The 25,627-nt window shown below is 37.0% G+C and overlaps 1 protein-coding gene across 1 annotated transcript in view; it reads right to left on the bottom strand.

Moving 5' to 3' along the window:
• Positions 1-25,627, bottom strand: part of PARL (presenilin associated rhomboid like) — a 44,381-nt gene continuing 18,754 nt past the window's right edge. Inside the window, exons 5-10 of the mRNA XM_063107136.1 lie at positions 16,299-16,394; positions 15,427-15,576; positions 13,901-13,971; positions 4,035-4,136; positions 3,806-3,903; positions 1-311 (exon numbers count right to left, since the gene is read on the bottom strand). Coding sequence (XP_062963206.1) covers positions 200-311; positions 3,806-3,903; positions 4,035-4,136; positions 13,901-13,971; positions 15,427-15,576; positions 16,299-16,394 — 629 coding nt within the window. The 3' untranslated portion in view covers positions 1-199. The remainder of the gene's footprint in view (positions 312-3,805; positions 3,904-4,034; positions 4,137-13,900; positions 13,972-15,426; positions 15,577-16,298; positions 16,395-25,627) is intronic.

The raw sequence follows: 25,627 nt of genomic DNA on the forward strand, positions 1-25,627 counted from the left end.
ACAAACCTTTATTTCAGAACTTTGTCATAATTCACTTTCTAATAAGACATGTACTGGGGGATATAGTTTAAAACACTGGGAAGGCGAGATGCTGGGTGTCTTCCCGGCAGAAGCACAGACATAGTCACTTCAGGACGGATGTGCTCCTGGGCTCTCGGGCAGCATGGACCAGATGTACCAGTATTGTACACCCCCCGTTTTACTTAGGGCCACCTCCTTTTTTGGGGCCATTAGTCCTCATCTCATGCCAGATTTTCACTAGAGGCTCCCTGTTCTTCCAAATGAGTTCATGACCATAAGTAATATACCATCTGGAGAAAAGAAAAACAAACCAAGTCCGACATTCAAACAGGATGGCATACAAATGGTAAGTACCATGATGATATCAAGTTGACATTTTAAAAATCAAATGCCACTGTCATTTACTATGCAGCTTATTAAAATAACCTATTATTTAAAGTAGAAAAATGATTTAGTTTTAATATACAGAGTATGTAAAAGGTCGAAGTAGGATGGGACGATGGGTGAATGCTCTGAAATGTGAACACTTCACATACACTACTTTCCATTCACCACTACCCTGCAAGTATCACTTCTCCCACTATAGACATGAGGAAACTTAGAAAATAATTTGCCCAAGGCTGATAGCTTCTAAGCGGCCAATCAAGGACTCACAGGCAGGTCAGACTGACTCTAAGCCCAGGCTCTTTTTACTATGGGCAAGTGTAAGAAATGTCAAAATCAGAATTCACTAACAGCTACAACAGCTTACATGCCTCTTGTCATCTTCCACCTGGCTACACAAAGGGTGATCTGCTGATCCAAATTCTGCCCACCTTTAAGATAGACATTGTTGCAATCTCCGTTTTCCTGTTAAAAAACAGCTAAGAGCAGCCTGAAGTGAGGAGCCCAGGAAGCTGAAGCAGAGAGGTTTAGTAACTTAACTTGTTCAGGCTCCACAACTAGGAATCACCAGACTTGGACTAGAATTCAAATCTGACACCAAAGCCTGTGCTCTCACCATCACACAGCCTGCAACATTCTGGGAGCATCTCCTATGAGATGAGAGAGACAGTGACAAATGAGAAGGACCTGCCTCTGAGAAGCTCCCAGCTCCCTGCCTGAGGGCAGCACACAATGCAAGTGTAACTCAGGGAGCACCTACCTCCTGACAAGGGCTGGGGGTGGCTGGGAAGGCTTCCTGGATGACATGCAGCTGATGTGGAATGGCAGTTAATGAAAGCTTTTATGACTGAAACCTTTATTTTTGCCCTGGTTTCCCCAGATTTCATATTCCCTGAGGCAGAAACCAGATTTTGTTGATTCTGCATCTCCCAGACCCGACTGAGAAAATGCTCTATTTGACTTAGATTCATATCAGAATAGCAATTTAATGTTTTAACATTTTAAGTGTTTTGAACATGTATTTTTTATTATAAAGGGCTTCGTTTGTACCTGCTTATTAATAGTCACTAAATATAGTTAAAATTTGATAATGAAAATACATCATTACCATTAAAATTTTGACAAAGAAAACCTCAGGGGTTGGCTGGTTAGCTCACTTGGTTAGAATGTGGTGTTGTAACACCAAGGTTAAGGGTTAAAAGTTTAGATCCCCATACTGCCAGCCGCAAAAAAAAAAAAAAAAAAAAAAAAAAAAAAAACCAAAGAAAATAATCACTAAGTAAATTTACAGAAAGAAAAAAAGGGATTTAAAAAACATGCTAATTAATAGGCACATAACAAAATTCTCTGGGATTAAAGTAAAATTCTAGATTTTAGAATAAGAGAAAAAGGATCAACCTAAGATTCAAATACAATTGTAAAAATCCTTCCAAGGAATGAATGAATCACTTGTCAGGAACTCTCCAATAATAAAGTGTCTTCCCAAATCTTTTTAACCTACTTATTTCAAGCAAAGTGTATCTTACAGGTACTCTTAAGAAAATACTTCAAAATGACTAATTTCTGAGGTCCCCCTTTTTGCTTTAGCAGCCTAATAATGTAGTGCTAAGTCTGAAACTCCAGCTCTGCAATTTTTAGCTGTGTGATCTTGGACAAGTTATCTTCTTTAAGCAGCTTCCTTTTCTGTAAAATGGAATACCTCACAGGATTTCAGGGGTGTAAAATTACTTCACAGAATTCTATAAGAATCAAAGTCCTTAGCTTACACATACAGCAAATATTCAATATATGTTAGCTATTATTACTGCAACAGTACAATGTGAAGAGTAAGTTTGGTTGGGGACATAAAGTCAAAGAAATGTGCAAGTGGATAAAACGAAATCTTTGCCATCAACAAAATCAGGGCACTTTAAAAAAACAAAAGATTTTATTTTTAATAGATTTCTAAATCTAGATTAAAGGTGTTAGAAAAGACGAATTCTAGATATATGGCTGAGATCTAGTAAATGGAAAGGAGTTGAAATTAGAACCAGCAAAGAGAAAGGATTCCTCAGTCTTTCAGATCCTGGACTTTAAAATGCATTTGATCCGATTATTTTCAGAATGGAAAAAGGCCTTCTAATTATAGCTCAGAAGAATAAAAACCTACTGGGGAGAAGACCATGTAAGTATACATGGAAAGATCCAGATAAATTTAGAGCTCATAAAACAGAACCCCTCTTCATACATCTTTATGTTCTCATACTGTAATATGAGGTCAGTTTCTACTATTTATAATAATGCTACTGTTAAAGCTGAACTCAAATATGCTATTCTTTAATCACCACTGAAAATTATAAATGGCATTCAGTTCCACTGCCTGCTAGGCAAAACTACTTCACTTAGATTTTTCTACTTTTTTTTTTTTTTATTAAAAAACTTAAGTTTTCCATTGCCATGAAAGAAAGTAAAAACTAACTAAGGGCAAAAGGCAACATTTATGCAAGAAAAGATAGGCCCATTAGGGATCCAGCACAGACAGACAACAACTTTGCTGAAGGGGCTCCCAGGATCAGGCTCTAAGAGTGCTGAGGAAGTTTCCATGATAAAGTTGCTACTGAACTACATACTACGTTTTAGGCAAAAACCCATTTCTAAAGCACAAATGGAAGCTCTTATAACCACAATGCTAGTTGTATTCAATATGATGTGATGGGGTGGAAAGGGCTATGGATCTGGGTTTAAATCTCTGCTCAGCTACTTAAGAGCTGTTTGGCCTGGGGAAGATCACTTCTGAGCCTCAGTTTCCCATCAGTAAAATGGGATTAACAGTAGTATAATGCAAGGTAACTAGCTCAGAGCCTGTATAGAAGATGCTTAGTAAGTGGTCCGCATTGGTTTGTGGTCCCTGGCCTCTACTACAGTCATGCGGCATTCTCCTACACACTCACTGCAGGTAGAGAAATGGTTCTGTCAACTCATCATGTCTGCACAGCCCTGGTGAGATGAAGGTCAGTGGTAGCAGGGTGGGGGGCCAAGCAGGGGAAAGGAGGGCAAGAAAGCCCAAGAGTGGGGAAAAGAGATGACAGCACAGACTGGGGGACTGAGGAGCAGTCTCTAAGAGGGGCTAGGAATGATGACAGGTCTGGAGTTGGGGTGACTTAAGGTTAAGGGTAGGGTAAAGGCACAGACTGTCTCTCATTACAAATGACCAAGGCACGGGCAGGGATGATATTCTCCCGTCCCACCTCACACAGTGAAACTGGGTAAGGCCAAAGCAGACCACGTTGAGGTTTCCTTATTCTCCCAACCACACCTGCTCCTGCTGCCAGCACACAGCTAAATGCTTCCCTCTGCCTTCCAGAGGGGAAGGGAGGGGATCTGAGGAAGCAGTTCAGCAACCAATTATGGTCAAACTTACATTCCAAAGAGAGCTCCCCCAAGATGTGCTGCATGATCAAAAAATTTCCATCCCAGGATCATTCCTGCTGTATCCATGGCAATAATGGCTTTTAGGGCCTGAAAATCAGAAAGAGAACAGAAGATACTTTGATTCCTCCAGCACTGACATTTCTAATTTAAGGGCAAGGATTCAGTAAATGTAAAATGTCACCACTGTCCCCAGAACTTCACTTCATAAAAATACTTACATTCCCTGCCGTGAACGTGAACATCGGAAGGAAGATAATGGCGAGCTTCCCTTCTGGGATCTTAGTGCAGACAGCTGCGAGGACAGTCATGATGGCACCCGACTGCAAAGTAACACAGTGGGGAAAACAGGAAACTCCATGTGCAACTGCTTAGTGGCTACGATGTCTACAAGAGCAGTACTCTTTCCAGAAAGTTTATATACCACACATTTCTAGGTGAGCAGAAAGCTTAAGAGTTTTCAGTTACTAATATCAGGCAAAAGAGCTACAGGTCCATCAAATAGTATTCGCTTGTAAAGACTAAACTTTTTTTTTTTTTGGCGGCTGGTCGGTATGGATGGGGATCTGAACCATTGACCTTGGTGTCATAATACTGTGCTCTAACCAACTGACTGAACTTTTACTACAGGGCAATAAGATGTATAACAGTCATCCTATGAGTGCTCAACGAACTTCAGGGACAGCATTAAATGTGTCACATGCAACACTTCCCGTAATGCCTACGAAGGACTTCTCAAACTTCAACAAAGCTCCCCCTACCAGAAACAGTGCCCAAAGAAACCCACATGCACAGAATTTCATCCAAGAATAATGTTTTACTTTCAAAATTCATGTGAAATTTGTATTCAACCTCATAAAGAAACAAAAACATTTTCCTTAAAACCTTTGAGTAAATGTCAGGCTGCAGGAAAGCAGGCCACATTCATCCCGGAGCTCTGCATCAGCCGCCTTCATGGCATCCTCCCAGGTACACACAGGCATCCTCCTATTTGAGAAGGATCCACTTCCCCTAACCACCTCATACTATAGAATATAAATCTAAAAGCAAGCCCCACAACTTATGATCAACCTTTTCTGGTTACAGTCACAGTTATAATCACTGTGTACATATTTAGTTTTTTTCTTATACGTGTTTTTCCTGGTTGCTATATAATCTTCATAATTTAAATATATAATGGCTACAAAATATCTCCTGGATAAACTGCTAACTAACTTCTCAGTGTTAGACATGTTCCCAGTTTCTCCAGATGGTGGAATCCTTGGGAAATTGGATCATAATCTCTAGTTTACATTAAATCTCAAGATAACCATTCACTCAGATACTTGAGTCCCACTATGTAGGAGGCACTATGCTAGATGATGATATGGATACAGAGGTGAACAAGATCTGCAATACTTGCCTTCGCGGAGCTTACAGCATGACAGGAAAGACATAAATAAGAACAAAAATATGATGAGTTATGATGGGGAGGCACAGCATGCTATGGCAGCAGCACGTGAAAGGGAGAGCTAATGTAAGCTCAGGGTTAATAGTGACATGGAGCTTTGCATGGAAGAGTAACCAGGTGTTGGCCAGGTAAAGGAGTGTCCTAGGCAGAAAAACAAGATAAACCAAGCCAGGAAGTCAATGAACATGGCACAGTGGAGGAATGCAAAAAAGCCAAATGTGGCTGGCATGTGGTGTGCGGTCAGAGAACACGGAGAGGGCTAAGGGAAGCAGGCACTTTAACTTGTTTGTCTTCTAACGAAATTCAGAGAGACAAATCTCAGTCATCTATTAAAAATAATTAAAAGTCCCCTAAGGGACATTCTACAAAACACTTTCCTGACATTTTTCAAAAGCATCAAGGTCGTGAAAGACAAGGAAAGACTGAGGAACTGTCACAAATTGGAGGAGACTAAAAAGACATGACAATTAAATGTAACGTAGTATCCTGGAACAAAAAAAATACATAATGGAAAAACTGGGGAAATCCAAATATAGTCTATAGTTATTAGTACTGTACTAATGTTAATTTCCAAGATTTGATAAGTGAGCCATAGTAATGGAAGATAATATTAGGGAAAGCTAATTAGATGTATACCTTTACCCTTACAAGAACTCGTAGTAAAAATTGATTCAAGCTAGAATAATCAATTGGTACTATTTATAGGTAGTGGTGGGGAGAGGGAGGTTGATGAAGAAGATATTTACATAATCTCAAATATCTGCCCACAAATTATCTATTAATCTAAAAAGGAAAAATAATTACAGTACAGAAGCTGGACAATGAACACCTTAACCATTCACCAAAATTATCCCCACCAGTAAAGGGAAAATGGACATTATGTGCCTCTAGTTTACATGTGATACCTGAGGACACATTATTTATGTAACATTCCAACCAAAAACACAAAATTTGAGTCTAATTATGACAAAATAACCAAACCCAATTGATGGACATTCTATAAAAGAAATGGACTGCATTGTTTAAAACCGATGACATGAAAACAAAGAAAGGCTGTAAAAATGCTCCAGCTTTTAGGAGACCATAGAGACATGACAACTAAATGTAATACATGATCTTAGACAGGGAAGAAAACAACTATAAAGGACATTATTGGGACAATTCACAAAATTGGAATATGGACTGTAGATTAAATGAATGTATTTTATCAATGTTAAATTTCTTGAATATGATAACCATACTGTAGGATACATAAGGATATTTGTGTTCTTAGGAAATATACACTGAAACATTGAGAGGCAAAAGGACATTATATATTCAACCTTTTCTCAAGTGGTTCAGAAAATAAGTATGAATATAGAGAGAAAATAAATGAAATGTGGCAATTGTTAAATATTGGTGAATCTGGGTCAAGAATATTAGAGTTCTTTTAAAGTGAAACACAGATCTAACTGTAAAAGCTAAATAAAAACCTTCTAGAAGACATAGGAGATAAAAGATAAAAATAAAAAACAAACGAAAATATAGGAGAAAAATCTTTGTGATCTTGGGTTAGGCAAAAATGTCTTAACTATGACACCAAAAGCATTATCCATAAGAGAATAAATTTAAAAATCAGACTTCATACAAATTAAAAACTTACTCTTCGAAAGACTGTTAAGGACTTGTACTCAGAATATATAAAGAATACCTCAGTAAACCCAAGCTACTTGCTTTCTAAAAAAGACTATATGGGAGTCCTTTGTACTATTTCCTGCAACTTTTCTGTAAGTTTTAAATTACAAATAAGATGTTAAAAAAAAAAAAAAAAGACATCTAAAAACAAAATGTCTTGTAAAAGAAGTCGCTATAATTAAAAGGAAAGTTTCGGGGCCGGCCCGTGGCTCACTCGGTAGAGTGCGGTGCTGATAACACCAAGGCCCCGGGTTCGGTTCCCATATACGGATGGCCGGTTCGCTCACTGGCTGAGTGTGGTGCTGACAACACCAAGTCAAGGGTTAAGATCCCCTTACCGGTCATCTTTAAAAAAAAAAAAAAAAAAGGAAAGTTTCCCCCTCCCCATATTAAAAAGGTTATTTCTGGAAAATAGCATTTACCTCTCAATCACCAACTGTTTTCTTAGTGTCTTCTATTTGAAAGGTTGCTTCAGAATATAAGATTATCGTATTTTTAGGAATTATTAATACTTTGAAGAAAATCATTATGAGTCCCAGAGATACCAAATGTCCACAGTCACTAATACATAGTTGCCAGCTGGCCTGAACAGGGAAACTACTTCAAGTTGCATCCTAGGAACAGGTTGGGTAACTGCAAGACAGAAGGACAGCATGAACATGCCTCAAAAGGAGAATCCAAGACCTGAATTAAGGTAAAGGGACAAAGACAACCCACTACCTAGGCTGAAAAAGTGGAAGAACAATGAGGAAATAACCTCAGCCACATATTTAAGGGAATAGGCTGGATGTGGTGGTAGCTGCCACCCTTGGAGTGGGGGTTAGGAGTCAGAATTCTATATTCCGTATTGAAGATTAACTGCTATTGTATATTGGCCACGCTGGATTCTGAGCAAGTCTATAATTGTAACATATGGGGTTCTTACAAAACCCTGACTTCTCTTAAAAGGGTAATCACTGCTTGTGTGAAAACACACACATGCATGCAAACACAGAGCCTCCACGATTTGTTCAACTTTCCCCTGGTTCCCACTCCCTGTCCTAAGTGAGTTATAGCAACTTTCAAGGATATCAGAACCATCTCAGAAAGTGGTGGCTTTTCGCACAAACCTTGCTGCGTCACGGTTCCCCTGGAGTACAGCATGTTATACCAGCCACATTTATATTTATTCGGAAAGATTTGTTCTGATTGGTACTTCAACATCTGACCTCTCTATGAGCACACACTGTATTAAGCAGTGTAGATGGCATGTCACAAGAATTTGAAAGTAGAGCAAACAGCAGCCCATCACTCTCTATGCTTCAAGGCATATGTGCAACTTTAATATCCTAGGTCTCTTTTTAAAGAAAACCTAAAAAAATCCAACTCAAATTCCAGAAGAAATCAAGTTGAAACCTTATCTTCTGGAAGAAAAACCCAACAAAATTATAGTTTTCCCATAATGAAGCAAATATAATTCAATTAGTTGATATGAAAAAGCATTAAAACTCTGTGAAATCACTCAATTATTTTTCCAAAGATGATTATTATTTTCCCTCTATTAAAGAAAACTGTCATTAGCCGGGCAATTCTACATAAAACCAGTTCCCTTGTGACTACAACTTACTGTACTTATTGCATATGATTTTAAAGAGGCAGTTCCATTATACTTCTAGAATTTTCTCAACGTGACATTTATACAGATTTAAATATATTTATGTCTGAATAAATACAACTTGCTTTTTTGATGAATGTTTGGGCTTACTACTATGCAGATATTTTTTTCACTTTTTCTAGTCAGAAGCTTTCAAGAGTCTAACAAAAAAGGGCCCTCTCTCCTCAGAAAAAATTTACATTCACACATATTTTAGATAAAATTTCTGGGAGTCACGAATCCAGATCCAAGGAGACCTAGAGGTCTGGACCCATGGTTAGAGATGAAGATCTTTTATTCTCATCAATAATCTATTTATGTATACTTGTTGTGTACTTGTAGTCATCATTCACATATAATTTTTTAACTTATCATAAGCAATTTTCCATATCTATATAATCTTCAAATCTATCATATTAATGGTTTTTAATTGTGATTTTTTTGTATTATGATTTTTAAATGAATTTGCTCTAGAAGGCCTTCTGCTTCCAAAAGCCAAGTACAGATAAAGACTCAGGTATATATACATAAAAAAAATATATGAAGACTCTGAAAACCAGACAGAGGAAAGCAGACCAAGTTGGAAACTTAAGCTCCAATGAATAATGCAGTGGTGAGTTCCCTGGGTTATTTATTTTTTATTTTTATTTTTGGCTTCATACAGTTCAGACTGGGCTCTGAAGAAATGGACAACATGGAAACACCAATAAGCACAGACAAAATAGGCTCACTCCCACCCCCAAAATGCTCTCTCTAGCCAAGGACCAAGAAAGGATATCCTAGCAAGACAGAACTTTTAGACAATAACTACACTGAAAAAACTGTGGTCCAACCCCATCAGCAAAGGCTGGGTGGAGGAGAGCCTAGACTTCCACTCTTGCCAGACTATAATGAGGCATCCCAATACCCTTAATGGCGAGTGTCAGTGAAGAGGAGCATTAACAAGACACCTGTGCTCCTGCTAGCGCCAGTGGTATTAGCAGAGTCCTGCTAGGGAACCTGCACTCCCAGAACGCCCACCCTGCCCTGCAGTAGTAGCAGGAGCCCCTGTCCCCCAAGTGGCAAACGATGCTGAGTGGGGAAACTGGACTTCTACCCCAAACTGGTGGTAATGACTCAGTACTCCCCAGTCTCTCATCAGAACAGTGTCAGAAAAGGCCTGCCAAAAGAGTAAATTTAAAGAAGATCCAAAGTTTCATAACATAATATCCAAAATGTTCAGGTTTCAACTGAAAATCACTCATCGTACCAAGAACCAGAAAAACCTTAACTTGAATGAGAAAAGACAATTAATAAGACACCAACATGACACAAATGTTATTACAAACATGCTTGAAACAAGTAAAACTATAGCAAAGAAATAAGATAAAGAATAACAATGTAACTTTAGAACTGAAAAATACAATAACTGAAATTAAAACCCTTGATGGATGGGCTCAACAGCAGAATGGAAAGAGCAGAGAAAACTATCAGTGGACTTGAAGACAGAATAATAGAAAGTAACCAATCTGAACAGAAGGAACAGACTTAAGTTAACAGAGCCTCAGAGACCTGTGAGACTAACAAATGATCTAACATGGTATCACTGGAGTCCCAGGAAGGGAAAAGACAGAGGATGAGCTGAAAAAGTATTCAAAGAAATAATGGCTGAAAATTTCACAAAAGACACAAACCTACCTATTCAAGAAGCTGAGCAAACTCCAAACAGGATAAACACAAAGAAATCAGTGACAAGACATACCATAGTCAAACTTCTGAAAACTAAACACAAAGAGAAAAATCTTGAAAGTAGTGAGAGAAACAGTACCTTACTGGGCTGGCCCGTGGCTCACTCGGGAGAGTGTGGTGTTGATAACACCAAGGCCACGGATTCAGATCCCATATAGAGATGGCTGGTCAGCTCACTGGGTGAGCATGGTGCTGACAACACCAAGTCAAGGGTTAAGATCCCCTTATCGGTCATCTTTAAAAAAAAAAAAAAAGAAACGGTACCTTACTTATAGGGGAATAGCTATTTGAACAACAAAGGATTTCTCATCAGATACCATGGAGGCCAAAAGGAAGTGGCACAACATTTTTCAAGTGCTGAAAGAATTCACTGTCAGCCCCCAGAATTTTATATCCAATGAAAATATCCGTCAGAAATGGGGACTAGCCAGTTAGCTCAGTCGGTTATAGTGTGGTGTTGATAACACCAAGGTCCAGGGTTTGATCCCTGTACCGGCCAGCCACTAAAAAAAAAAAAAAAAAAGAAAGAAAGAAAGAAAAGAAACGGAGAAATCAAGACATTCTCAGAAGAAGAAAAGCTTAAAGAGAATTTGTTGCCAGCAGATCTACCTAAAAGAACGACTAAAGAAAGTTCTCTAAACAGAAAGATGATAAAAGGAGAAATCTTGGAACATCAGGAAAGAAGAACAACAGAAAAAATAAAAATGTGTAAATACAATAAACTTCCCTCTCTTTTAATTTTCTAAATTATTTTAATGGTTGAAGCAAAAATTATAACAGTGACTGATATTAATGTAGTAGAGAAAATATTTTAAGCAATTATAATTTAGGGAAGGTACAGGGATGTAAAGGGAGGTAAGGTTTCTTTTTTTCTTTTTTGGCAACTGGCCAGTGTGGGGATCCAAACCCTTGACCTTGGTGTTATAACACCATGCTCTAACCAATAAGCTAAATGGACAGCCCTAGGGAGGTAAGGTTTCTATACTTCACTCAAACTGGTAAAATGACACCACCAGTAGATGTGATAAGTGATGTATAAATAATGCAATACTTTGAGCACCTCTAAAAAGGTTATACAAAGAGATGCACTTCAAAGCACTATAGGTAAATCAAAATGGAATTACAAATGAATCTGCTCTAGTGACCATTTTATTTTACTTGTAACTTTATAACGAAGATGAAAATGATACTTTCCTAACTTAGCAAGAGAAATCAGTTTATGTATAGATTAGGTCATTTACACAGGTAAATCAATGAAGACACAGCAAACATGTCATCATAATGTTGATGAGCAAATTTAGCCTATGAGAAACTGTTTACAACTTCAAGTGAAAAGGATTTTCTCTAACAAACATTTTAACAAATGTTGCTTCCTACAACAGACACTTGATGATCTTTGCCACCTCAAGATTAGGGGTTACATTTCACAGAAAGTAAGTTTTTGAAAAGCAGAATATTAGAGAAAAGCTTCCCAACAATAACTAGTAAGAAACTAACTTTTTGATGAGATTCAGAATATGCACAGCTCTAACTAAACCAAACCCTTAACTAAAACTAGTCAGTATTCTTGATCCCTAGTGCCAACATGGTAATTGACAAATATACTTTGGTAGTCTCCATCTTTTAACAAAGGATTATGACTAAGCCAGTAAGACCAATACTTTATATTTTGTGACAATTTTGTCAATAGTATTTTTTTTTTCAAATTTCTCATTAAAAATGCCATCATACCTAGTGATTTAATTTTCTTTAATTTTATCCAAGGATGAATTAAAGTATTTGGTGATAACCATGTCCTACCATGGCTCTACAGGATTTTGATAACTGAATAGGAACTACCACTTCCACATTTCTTACTATGTGCTTCTTACTGTGCTAAGCACTCTAAACATACTTGCATTGCAAATCAGAAATAGATGGCATTATCTCCATTTTATATGGGAAAACTTAGGTCCAGAGAATTCAGTACGTCCTGAAAATCACAGGTAAGTGGCAGAGCTGGGATTCAACCCCACTCTCATTCCAAATACCATGCTATTAATTTTGGACTTTGGTTTCTTATCTGTAAAATTAGAGTAACAGTTGTCTAAAGGCACATCAAAATGCCCTCCCAGATCCTTTCAGCTAATGAGAAAAGTTTCCCCTACTCTCAGAACCCCCAGAGTCCTCTAGAGAATTCTCATCCCTTTTAGTGTGCATTAGATGTATGTATAATGTTTTCTCCCCAACTAAACTAAACTTGAAGTCTGAGTCCACTTCTGATTCATCTATGGTCTTCACTGCCTTCTTCTAACAGGTACTTAGTTGTTGAATAAGGTAGAGAATATGATTTGAAGTATACCGGAACCAAATGTTATACAGAAAACAAACATTCCATGAAGATAAAAAAGGAGCTTAAGGGCCAGCCCATGGCTCACTTGGGAGAGTGCGGTGCTGATAACATCAAGGCCACGGGTTTGGATCCCTATATATGGATGGCTGGTTAGCTCACTCAGGAGAGCGTGGTGCTGACAACACCAAGTCAAAGGTTAAGATCCCCTTACCGATCATCTTTTTTAAAAAAAAAGAAGCTTAAGTAAGAAAGCATGTAGGACAAGATATAGGCCTCATTAGGAGAATTAAGTATACACAAATCTGAGGAACACACAAATTAGGGGGTGATTATTTTATATAAGGATTCTTTTCCAAAAATTGAACCTTTTTAGAGTTATTGTACATATGAAATTCCATATTTGAATGCATTTAAGTATATTAGTATTTAAATGTGAACAAACTGGATGTGTAATCTTCAGAGAAATATTAAAGATTTCCATGTGCCTAGAAATCTGCCATTAAACTCAAATCTACAGTTAAATACATTTTTAAAACTTTTTTTTTTTTTTTAAAGCATCTGGAACATAAACTTCTGAGGGCAGTAATCTTTTTTTCTTTTTTGAAAGATGACCAGTAAGGGGATCTTAACCCTTGACTTGGTGTTGTCAGCACCACGTGGGCTCTTCCAAGAGAGCTAACTGACCATCCCTACATAGGGATCCGAACCCGTGGCCTTGGTGTTATCAGCACCACACTCTCCCAAGTGAGCCACGGGCCAGCCCCAGGAATCTGGATTATCTTGCTAACTGGCTGTATCCCCAGGATCTAACACAGTGCCTAATCTACTCAGTAGACACTCAAATACTGACTAAATAGGAGGATACAGTACCAGATTCAAATCTGTTATTAGTTAGAATTTTCCAATGCCAGATTACGCTATCTGGTTTATGGGGATTGGATACTCACTGTTCTTACTTACTCCTCTTGATGTGTACTCTATTCTAGTAACTATGTATAACTGACCAACAGTTAAAAGCTAGAGCCTGAAATTTACAAAGCTTTACAAGAGTATAAATTCTAAATTAAATGTTGATTAGTCAATAGTACTGTTTCAATGTTAATTTCCCAGTTTTGATTGTTGCATTATGATTCTGTGAGATGTTAGTTAACAGCAGGGTGAAAGGTATATGGGAACTCTATATTAATTTTGCAACTTTTTTAAAGTATAAAATTATTTCAAAATAAATTTTAAAATTAAATTAAAATTTTTTTAAATTAGAAATACTTACTGCACCAAGTGATGGTCCATATCTTCCTGTGGCAACTTTACACACATAACTGACAAAAGTGGAAATAACACCTGAGAAATAAGTCACATTTCAATAATTTAAATGACACACAAAAATGGTTTCCATTTCTAATCTTCATTCCACACAGACTAACAGTATCAGGTTTCTATCTGGATCACTACAAGGATATGGACATGAATTGTTACATTGCCTATCACTTCAGCTATTTTATAGGGAAAGAAAAGTATGGCCCACTATATGTCTTGCTGAGTGACATAGGATCATTTCCTTTATTATCTCTGTTATCTCCCTCATCTATAACATGAAGAAAGGAGACTAATTCCCAAACTCACCAGCTATCTCAGAATCAGAATCTCTGGGGTGAGACACTAGATTAAATGACTCCTTAGGACCCTGTGACTCCAATGGCATTAGAGCTCAATGTAGCTCATTTTAAAAAGCAACTTCCTATGGAGCAGGCATTAATGGCATCTGAAACAGACCCTTTGTACCTATAACAACACAACTAACATTTAAGGAAAGAACTACACGCTCATCTTATAAGCCAAACATATTGCTCAGCTGCTACTTTTGAGGGACTAGGAACACATGAGTATTCAATTTACACTGACTAAGCACCCACTCTGGGCTTTGTGGTAGATGCTTTTATTTAATCCTTTCTACAATCCCTTATCATCGGAGAGGTTGTCATTTCTGTAACATCATACAGCTGGTAGCAGAAATAGGCTCTGAACCTAGGTCTTCTGTCTCCAAGCTCACTGCTATTCCCCCCCCACTACAGCAAAACTATTAGATATACTATTTTTAAATATAAGGATTTTAAAATTGAATGTTTATATTTTATTGCTTTAATTAAGTAAATTCTGCAGCGAGGTAAGTAAAATTTGGCCAGTTGCCAACTTCACAGCATCTAGAAATAATTGTACATTAGTATTTCCTAATTGAAATAAGGAAATGATGCCGTCTCTCCAGGACCATGACTAGGAAGCAGTTCCGTGCCAACACACATTCTTACAAAAAAAGAGAACAAACTCATTCTTGACAATCATATTGTACAGCTCTGATTGAAAGCTTTATGGAAACAACACACAGGGAGAAATAAACTTGTTTACAGTTATTTAACAAAGAGCCAGATGTTTGAGGCAGCCAGGAAGTCTAGAAACAATTAATCTATAAAATAGTGGGCCTGAGCTAAAGAACTCAAGGCCCAGTGAGATAAAAATGACATTCTTAAATTCTAGACTAACCCTTAACTCTTGCTTATCCTAATTTAAAACTAAGCATACCCAAATAATTCATGTAAGAGGAAATCAGCAAAATGAGAAGATGGAAAAGCAACAGTTCCATCAGTCTATGGTACCCTTCGGTACGCACAACTTAACAAATATGTCCTGAGCATTACGCACTTACTGTGTGTAGAATATGGCTGTAATAATTCTCTGTCCCTTCCACAGATAAGTTAGAGTGCTTATACTCTCAAAGGCCCTGAGAATAAAGCTTATTACCTGCAGATAGGTACACTGCCATGAACTGCTCTTGACCCAGAATGTTCACTATGCTGGAGGAGAAGCTCCACAAAACATACATATTTGCTGCCATGTGAAATAAGGAGTAATGACTGAATGTTGACAGCAACATTGGAGAACAAAGGACCTCTACAAGAGAAAAAAATGGTTTGGTAATTATGCAACACACAGCTTTTTAAAACTCTCATATTTTAAGGGGCTGGCTGGTTAGCTTGGTCGGTTAGAGCATGGTGCTGATAACTCAAAGGTCCAGGATTCAAACCCTGTACCAGCCAGTTGCCACAAAAAAAACCCCCTCATATTTTAGAACTTTTTCCATTATTATCAAACAAATCAAACATGGGAAAAATGGAGCCAGTTAAAAGCTTAAATAAGATGGAATAAAACAGCACTTTTCAAAGTGGTAAAAAGCTATCTTAATACATCTCTTTTCTACTTAGTAAGCAACCAATAAAAATTCTCAGTCCAATGAAGCCACTTGTCCATATGGTAAAAGCTAGTTAGGGAAAAAAAAAAAAAGAGAGAATGAATAAATTATTTCAAGTATAAAGTTGTATATAATATTCTCCTCAAGGAATAAACTTGTAGTGATCATGGATCTCAATTCATTAAAAAATATTCAGGTATCCAATATGTGTAAGGTACATTTTAGTCACCTGGGATATAGCATGAAGAGACAAGGTCCCTGTCTTTAAGGAGCTTATAGCCTACCCTCCAGATTTTGCTTATAATTGCTAACAAGTAACTCATCTTTTTTTTTTTTTTTTTTTTTACAGCATTTCAATTAACATAAAGCTTATTTCTTTCATATTATCTCCACCTTAAAATAAAATCACACAAATTAGACTTACTTGAGGCTGGATTGGATGTGAAATATTTGATCATCATCTGCTGTAAGGAAGGTACTCTCCATAAACAGAATACAAAGACATTTGCAGCTATGATACCTACAAAATAAATATTTATAATTTAGGGAGGTCAAAAATAAGAGGAAAGAAAGTCTGATCTAAAGTCCACCTGAATAAGATTTTCTACCACAATTCATGGACAAAATTATAGCTAGATAAGAAAAATAAGTTCTAGAGTAGCTCTAGTCAATCTATACTTAACAATTATTGTATTTTCTCAAATGGCTAGAAGAGAGGAGTTCAAATGTTCTCATCACAAAGAAATCATGGTGTTGTGATGATGAATATGCTAATCACCCTGATTTGATCATCACAAATTGTATACACGTATTGAAATATAACTCTGTACTCCATAAATATGTACAATCGATGTGTCAATTAAAAAATAAATTCCTTTAAAATTAAATAAAAAAGATTTTCTACCACATTTTTCTAAGAGTACTATATTTGGGGATGTAGGGAGGAGAGCTAAGGAAAAGCAAGTAAAATCAATGCTTTTAAAGTATCAAAACTGCCAAGGGTTAGTAAAGTCAGAATTCCTGGAAAACTGCAAATGCTCTAGGAGCTAACTTCATCCAGATCCATATTTTACTTCTTCAGAACGATTTACTCTTCAATAAATAATCAGATCTGTAATTGTTTGATAATGGCCAAGCCAAAGACAGAAGAGCTGTACAGAATTAGGTTCTTTGGGGGCCGGCCCATGGCTCACTCGGGAGAGTGTGGTGCTGATAACACCAAGGCCACGGGTTCGGATCCCATATCGGGATGGTCAGTTAGCTCACGGGGTGAGCGTGGTGCTGACAACACCAAATCAAGGGTTAAGACACCCTTACCGTTCATCTTTAAAAAAAAAAAAAGAAAAAAAGAATTAGGTTCTTTGGCCAATAGTAGAAAAGCTAAGAGTGAATGGTATGCTTTTTAAACTTATGGACAGCTTATGGAAACATCTATGGATCACCTCATCTGTAGGTGAAGGTCAGCATGTCTGAGAAAAAAACTCATTTGATAAGAATTCAGGGATAATCTGAAAGAATTTTATAACTGCTTTTGAAGTATGTTTACATGTGGGAGTTGAGTGACTCACTTTTCTGCAAGAGTTGATGTTGCTAGAACTACCGCTAAATTAAGAATGTTTATTAAATAATACAATTAACTAGTCGCTTTTTAGGGAAGAAATTACATTATTCTTATAAACAACAAACTTTAAAAAAATACATTAGTTTTATGAATTGCCACAACTCATTGAACACAGTAGGCATTCATATACTTGTTGAATTAAAGGAATTTAAACTTATATTCATTCCTCCAATCTCTTTAGGCAACAGGCAAGTAGCACTATCAGCCTCTTCAATGACAGTAAGGACTGATTCCAGCAATATTTTAGTAAGAGGATTTATTTTAGAAGAAATTTTTTGTATAGTCCCTGCCAGCTGCTACATCTTGGGAGTTGCCTTTGGCTTTCATATTTGCTCAGTCTGTAAGGCTCTCAGATATCCCCTGGCGTTTCTAGTCTGTCCAGTTTTCGCTCTCCCACTTGAGAGGTAGGAAAGGAAGCTAGCATTTTTCATAGATTCTAAGACATTTTTCCCATTTTAATACCTGAAATCAGGATGCATCTTACAATTGACGGCGTGTTAATTTAACTAGTAGCATCTTTTTCTTTCTTCATAGTACATAAAATGAAGTTTTGCTGCATTTTATTTAATTACTTAATCTGATCAGTTGTATCAGATGTCTCATTAGTGGGGACTGTGACAGCACCCCCTTTTACCACCTATGGTAAATAACAAGAACACCTTCACAGATGGTGAGGGGGCAGTTTTTATGAAAGGATTGGAAAAGGTGGTCATAAGCAAGGCTAGGAAGAGCACTGTGTATACCTTCCAATGAGAAGCCTGGAACCCTGGCTAGGGGAGGCAGGCAGAGGAAGGGCAGAGCCTCCTTTGATGGAGAAACGGAACCTCAGGAGTTTATCCTACAGGAAGAGAGCAGTGATTGGTGTTGCCGAGGGTTCTATAGTTTCGTTTGGGACAGTGAAACGTCTTTAGTACCTAAAGCATTCCCTTAGGTCCAGGTTGTTGTACATAGTGATTGATATTTTATGGTACAGATGACCTGAGAATAGCTTGGCCATGATCATACAGATCAGGCTTCCGTGATCATAAAGACAGCGCTTTAGAGTTTACTCTAATTGTAGTTCAATGCAGAGAGCAAGACGGTATCTCTGATCCTGCCTGCAAGGCTGAAAAATGGCAACAACTACTCTGCCTGCTTTGTCAGTTTTATAGGCTACTTCCTCAAGCCAGTGACATATGGTGAATGGCACACACAACTCTGGAAACCACAAACACCACAGCACTGTAGAGAAATAGGCTGTCTCTCTGCCTGAAGTGATTATAAGTAGGGAAAAGACCTGAAGAAGGAGAAGATAACCAGACATCAAGATTCACAGTAGCCAAAGATTTAACATTGCCAAGGTTTTCAATCCAAATGCGAGAAGCCTTTTGGTAAATTATGACACAGTATTGTCACTGGGACAGATTGTAGTCAAAATCCCTCACTTCATAAATCAGTGGTCACTAAACTTTGATTAGGCACCTCATCAGCAAATGACTGAATATATACACCCAGTATAGGTATACTCGTTTACAAATTAGGTACATGAATCACTATAATTCATTATAAAATACACCAACAAATTAAAAAGAAATGAGAAAAGTAAAATGCGCATATTTTCTCCCTTGCAAACCCCATTTTGAAGTCCACTTATAGGTAAGAAAATTGAGGCTCTAAAAGGTACAAGCTGTCAGAGAGCCAAATTCAGTGGCCATGCCAGAATTCCTAATCCAGTGCTCTTTCTACTATACACCAAGACATGGGTAGCCAGGAGAACTTACTTTTACCTTGGTCACTCTAGAACTTCAGACACCAGACAAAGGTCTCCCTAGCTGGGAAACAGCATAGGTTTTGGTCCCCAGAAGCAGGTGAGGATGTGTGGTAATCTTAGGCCTGCTGAGGCAGTGCTGCACACTGGCTGAAAATATAGGTGAAGGAGTCCACCACAACTTATTCTGTTCCTCTTACACCATAACCTGAGTAAAAAGCCTAACCTCTCAGCCTCAGTTTCCTCTTTTGTAAAATGGGGATAGTAAAATCCACCTAAAAGGGTTGATGATAAAATGAGAAAGCATGATTAATGTGGCAGTCACACAGTGATGACCCAATAAATGTGAAATATGGTAAAAGTATGGCCTTTTCAGGTCTGAATCCTAGATTTTCCACATAGTAGCTTTGTGGCCTATGGCATTTCATCCCCTTCTCTTCAGTTTCCTCATTTGTAAAATGAGGATAATATTTTCTACCTCATAAAGGTTGTAGTGAGGCTTAAATAAGATAGTACCTGCATTCAGCGTGCAGATACTCAAAGAATAATGGTTCCCTCCTCACTCCTTCTCCTATGAGAAATGAAACAGCTTAAAGTCTCTGTTTCCATCTGCATTTACGAGAGGTGTTACCTGCTTCCTCCTGACTCAGTACTCTCTTAAACAAGCTTGGCACTACTGCTTTGGAAAAGTTGCTGCTGTCTCAGTGCCCACCTTTACCAAGTGAGATGCACTGGATTACATTGGTGAAAACAACAAAGGATCTCTGAAAACTCTCCTTCGTAGAAGCGATGAAAAAAATGGCAAAAGTTGTCAGAAGCAACTTTTTCAGAACTCTGGAAACTAACCAAAGGCTTGCAGCAAACCAAGGAGCATTTATTTAAGAAAAATGGCTGAATCCCAGAACAAACAGCTAGCTTTGTAGCCTTTTAACTGGCCCTGGTCCCATCCCTGCTCTCCAGCTGTAAGGTAGCCTTAAAAACAACCCACATTCCCAGTACAGCCTGACAATGACCACAGGTAGCTGGTAGAATGGAGCTGAAGCTCTTTCAAAGCCTCATTCCCAAAGAATTGTCATTATTTCACTTGTCTGTTGGTTCTCTGGAAGACCCCACTTACAAGGATGTCTCTAGTTAACCTGAGTAGGAGCTCCCCAAGTGCAAAACTCCTTTTCCCAGAGAGAATTTGTCAAAAACAATCACAGGTAATGTTTTAAGTCGGAGGCCGCCTGAGATGGTGAATAAAGTTTGTTGCAAATATGAGATTAACTAAACATCTTATAAGGAAAAGAGTCTGGCTGGTTAGTTCACTTGTTTAGGGCATGGTAGTTATAACACCAAGGCCCAGGGTTCAAGCTGCCAAAAAAATAAAGAAAAAAAAAATCATATGAGGAAAAGTAGGTGTATGAGATTTCCATCGGGGCTTTGAAAGCCTCCAACATGTCCCTGGGATTTAGAAGACTACAGGCATAACCAGACAAAATAGACTTTAAGAAGAAATTTGTTACTAGAGGCAAAAAAAAGTGTTAATCATTAATATAATGATTAAAAGGTCAATCATCAAGAAGATATAACAATTACAAACATATGTGCACCTGAAAGAATTGCAAAATGCATGAAGAAAAATGGACAGAACTAAAAAGAGAATAAACAACTCAACAATAATAGTTGAAGATTTCAATACTCCATTTACAATAATGGATAGAATAACTAGACGATCAGCAAGGAAATAGAAGACTTGAACAACACTATAAAACTACTAGATCTAAGAGACACCTATAGAACACTACACTCAACAGAATACACATTTTTCTCGGGTGTACATGTAACATATTCCAATACATGTTCAGCCACAAAACAAGTCTCAAATTTAAAAACACTGGTATTATACAAAGTATGTTCTCTGATCACATGGAATGAAATTACAAATCAATAACAGAAAGAAATCTGGAAAATTCACAAATACATGGAAATTAACACACTCCTAAATAACCAATAAGTCAAAGAAGAAATCACAAGGGAAATTAGAGAAAACAAAAATACAACACACCAAAATATATGGAATGCAGCAAAAGCAATGCTGAGAATGCCTACATTAAGAAGGAAGAAAGATCTCAAATCAATAACCTAACTTTCCACCTTAAGAAACTGGAAAAAGAAGAGCAAACTAAACTCAAAGCAAGCAGAAGGAAAGAAATAATAAACGTAAGAACACTGATAACGTAAAGAACAGAAAAACAGAAAAAAAAATCAATGAATACATAAGTTGGTTCTTGGAAATGATCAAAATTGTCACTGTAGGGCCAGCATGTGGCTCACTTGGGAGAGTGTGTTGCTGATAACACCAAGGCCACGGGTTCGGATCCCTATATAGGGATGGCCGGTTAGCACGCCTGGGAGAGCGTGGTGCTGGCAACAGCAAGACAGGGGTTAAGATCCCCTTACTGGTCATCTTTAAAAAAAAAAATTGTCACTGTAGCTAAAAGTCTGTCAAAGAAAAAAATAACCCTCAAATTATTAAAATCAGGAATGAAAGCAGAATGATACTACTGCCCTTACAAAAATAGGATTATAACAGAATAATATGAACAACTGAAGACCTACAAATGAGAATAACTTAGATGAAATTTTAAAATTCCTAGAAAGACAAACTACTAAAACTGACTCAAGAAGAAATAGAAAATCTGAAAAGACCAAGAAAAAGTAAAGAGATTGAATTAGTAACCAAAAAACTTACCACAAAGAAAAGCCTAGAAACAAATGGTTTCACTGGTGTTTTAGTTTCCTAGGGCTGCTGTAACAAATTACCACAAATTTGGTCACTTAAAACAACAGAAATTTATTCTCTTACAGTTCTGGAGGCTAGAAGTCCAAAATCAAGGTGTCAGCAGGGCCATGCTTCCTTCTGAAGGCACTAGAGAAGAACCCTTCCTTTCTTCTTCCTAGCTTCTGGTGGCTCCCGACAATTCTTGGTGTTGCTCTGCTTCCATCTCTTCACATGGTCTTCTTTTCTGTCTCTCTTTGTCCTCTTTTCTTCATTGGATTTAGGGCCCACCCTAATGTAGTATGATCTCATTGTAACTAATTACATCTGCAGAGACCCTATTTCAAATAAGGTAACATTCTGTGGTTTGGAGTGTACATGAATTTTGGAGAGACAATATTCAACTTATTATAACTGGTGAATTCTACCAAATATAGAGAAGAATTAACACCAATTCTTCTCAAACTCTCCAAAAACCAGAAGAGGAAGAAACATTTACCAACTCATCCTATGTAGCCAATAATACTTTGATATCAAACAAAGACATCACAAGAAAGCAATCAATATCCCTCTATGAATATACATGCAAAAATTCTCAAGAAAATATTAGCAAACCAAATACAACAGCATATAAAAAGGATTATAAATCACAACCAAGCAGAATTTATCACAGGAACGCAAGGTTGGTTCAACATGTGAAAATCAATGTAATACTTCATATTAGCAAAGTTGAAGGATTCGATTCCCAGTTTCAAAGTTTACAACACAAAGGTACAGTAATCAAGACAGTGTGGTACTGGCACAAGGACAGACATACAGATCAATGGAATAGAACTGATAGTCCACAAATAAACCCACCCAATTACGGTCAACTGGTTTTCGACTAAAGTTCCAAGACAATTAATTGTGGGAAAGAATAGTCTTTTCAACAAATGGTACAGGAACAAATGGATATCTACAAGCAAAAGAATGAGTTTGGACCTCTACCTCACAACAAATACAAACATTAACTCAAAATAAATGAAAGACCTAAATGTAAGAGCTAAAACCATACAACTGTTAGAAAATATACAAATAAATCTTTGTGACCTTGAATTAGCCACAGTTTATGACACTTAAAGCACAAGCAATAAAACAAAAAAATAGATAAAATGGACTTCAGCAAAATTAAAAATGGTTGTACTTCGAAGAGCATTATCAAGGAAGTGATAAGACAACTCACAGAATGGGAGAAATATGTGCAAATTATATATCTAATCAGGGTCTAGTATCCACAATATATAAAGCAACTCAACACAAAGATAAATAACTATTTTTAAATGGGCAAAGGATTTAGAGAAATAAACATTTTCCCAAAGAAAAAATAAATGAACAATAATAAGCACATGAAAAGATGTTCATTAATCATTAGGGAAAAGCAAATAAAAACTACAGTGGGATATCACTTCACACCCAGTAGGATGGTTATAATCAAAAGAAAGGCAATAGAATGGGAGAAAATACATGTAAATCGTATATCTGATAAGGAATTAATATCCAGAACGTATAAAGAACTCAACAAACAACCCAATTAAAAATGGACAAAGAAATTATACAGTTCTCCAAAGAAGATATACAAATAGCCAATAAGCACATGGAAAGATGCTCAGCATTCCTAGTCATCAGGGATATGCAAATCAAAGCCACAATGAGATAATACTTACTTCACACCCATTAGGATGACTATTCCCCAAAAAAAGAAAAACAAAGGAAAATAAGTATTGGCAAGAATGTGGAAATCCTGGAATCCATGCATCACAGCATCATTCACAATAGCCAAGAGGTAAAAATAATCCAATGTCCATCCACAGATGAATGGATAAACAAAATGTGGTATATACATACGATGAAATATTATTCAGCCTTAAAAAAAGAAGGAATTCTGATACATGCTACAATATGAGTCTGGATAAACCATAAAAACATTATGTTAAGCAAAAGAAGTCAGACACACAAAAACAAATGTTTTTGATTCCATTTATATGAGATATCTAGAACAGGCAATTCATAGAAACAGAAGGCAGAATGGTAGAGAAGAGGAGTAAATGAGGAGCTACTGTTATTAGGTACAGAGTTTTTGTTTGGGATGATGAAAAAGTTCTAGAAATGGATAGTGGTGATGGTTGTACCACTTTGCAAATGTACTTAATGTCACTGAATTGTACACTCTAAAATAACGACAGTGATAAGTTTTATGTATTTTACCACAATAAAAAAAAAAAATTTAATTGCAGTTGCTGATATATTAAAAAAAAAAAAAGACAGGCAATAACAAATGGAGTCCGCATACACTGCTTAAGGGAATATAAAATGGTGTAGCTACTCTGGAAAACAATTTGGCAGTTCTTCAAAAAGGGAACATCGGGAAAACTGAATACCCACATGCAAAAGAATGCAGTTGGCCCTTTATCTTACATCATACACAAAAATTTAAGACCCCAAACCATAAAACTCCTAGAAGAAAAAAAAGGGAGAAAACCTCATGACACTGGACTTAGCAATGACTTCTTGGATATAATACCAACAGCACAGGCAACAAAAGCAAAAACAGACAAATGGGACTACATCACCTTTAAAACATTTGTGCATTAAGACACAACTAACAGAGTAAAAAGGCAGAAATGAATCACAGAATGGAAGTATTTGCAAGTCATATATTTGATAAAGGGGTAATAACCAGAATACATAAAGAACTCCTACAATTCAACAACAACAAAAAATCAAATAACCCAAGGACTTGCATGGTCATTTCGCCAGAGATATACAAACGGCCAAAAGCATATAAAAAGATGCTTAACATCAACAATCAGAGAAATGCAAATCAAAACCACAACAAAGTATCATCTCACCCCTATTAGAATGTCTATTGTCAAAAACAAAAGACACAGAAAATAAGTGTTGGTGAAGATGCAAAGAAATTGGAATTCTTGTGCATGCTGATGGTATTGTAAAATGGTGCAACCACAACGAAAAACAGCATGAAGATTCCTCAAAAACTTAGAAATACAATTACAATATGATCCAGCAATCCCACATCTGAGTATATATCAAAAATAATTAAATGCATGGTCTCAGAGATCTACACACCCATGTTCATAGCAGCATTATTCACAATAGCCAAGAGGTGGAAACAACCCAAATGTTCATTAACAAATGAATGGAAAAACAAAATGTGGTTTATACACATAAAGGAATATTATTCAGCCTTAAAAAGGAAGGAAATCCTGTCACATACTACCCCATGGGTAAACCTTGAGGACATTATGCTAAGTGAAATAAATCAGTCACCAAAAAACATTTTATGGTTCCATTTATATGAGGTCTCTAAAGTTGTCAGATTTGTAGAAACAGAAAGTAGAATGGTGGTTACCAGGGACTGGGAGTAGGAGAAAAAGGGGAGTTGTTGGTTAATGGTTACAGAGTTTCAGATTTGCAAAATGAAAAAGTTCTGAAGACCTGTTTTACAACAATGTGAATATACTGAATACTTAACTGTACAAAAATGGTTAAGAAGGTATACTTCATGTTAGATGTTGTTTACCACAATTAAGAAAAAAAAGTCAAACATAGTTACCATATGACCCA

This window comes from Cynocephalus volans, chromosome 1, assembly GCF_027409185.1.
Source record: "Cynocephalus volans isolate mCynVol1 chromosome 1, mCynVol1.pri, whole genome shotgun sequence".
NCBI classification, from domain to species: Eukaryota; Metazoa; Chordata; class Mammalia; order Dermoptera; family Cynocephalidae; genus Cynocephalus; species Cynocephalus volans.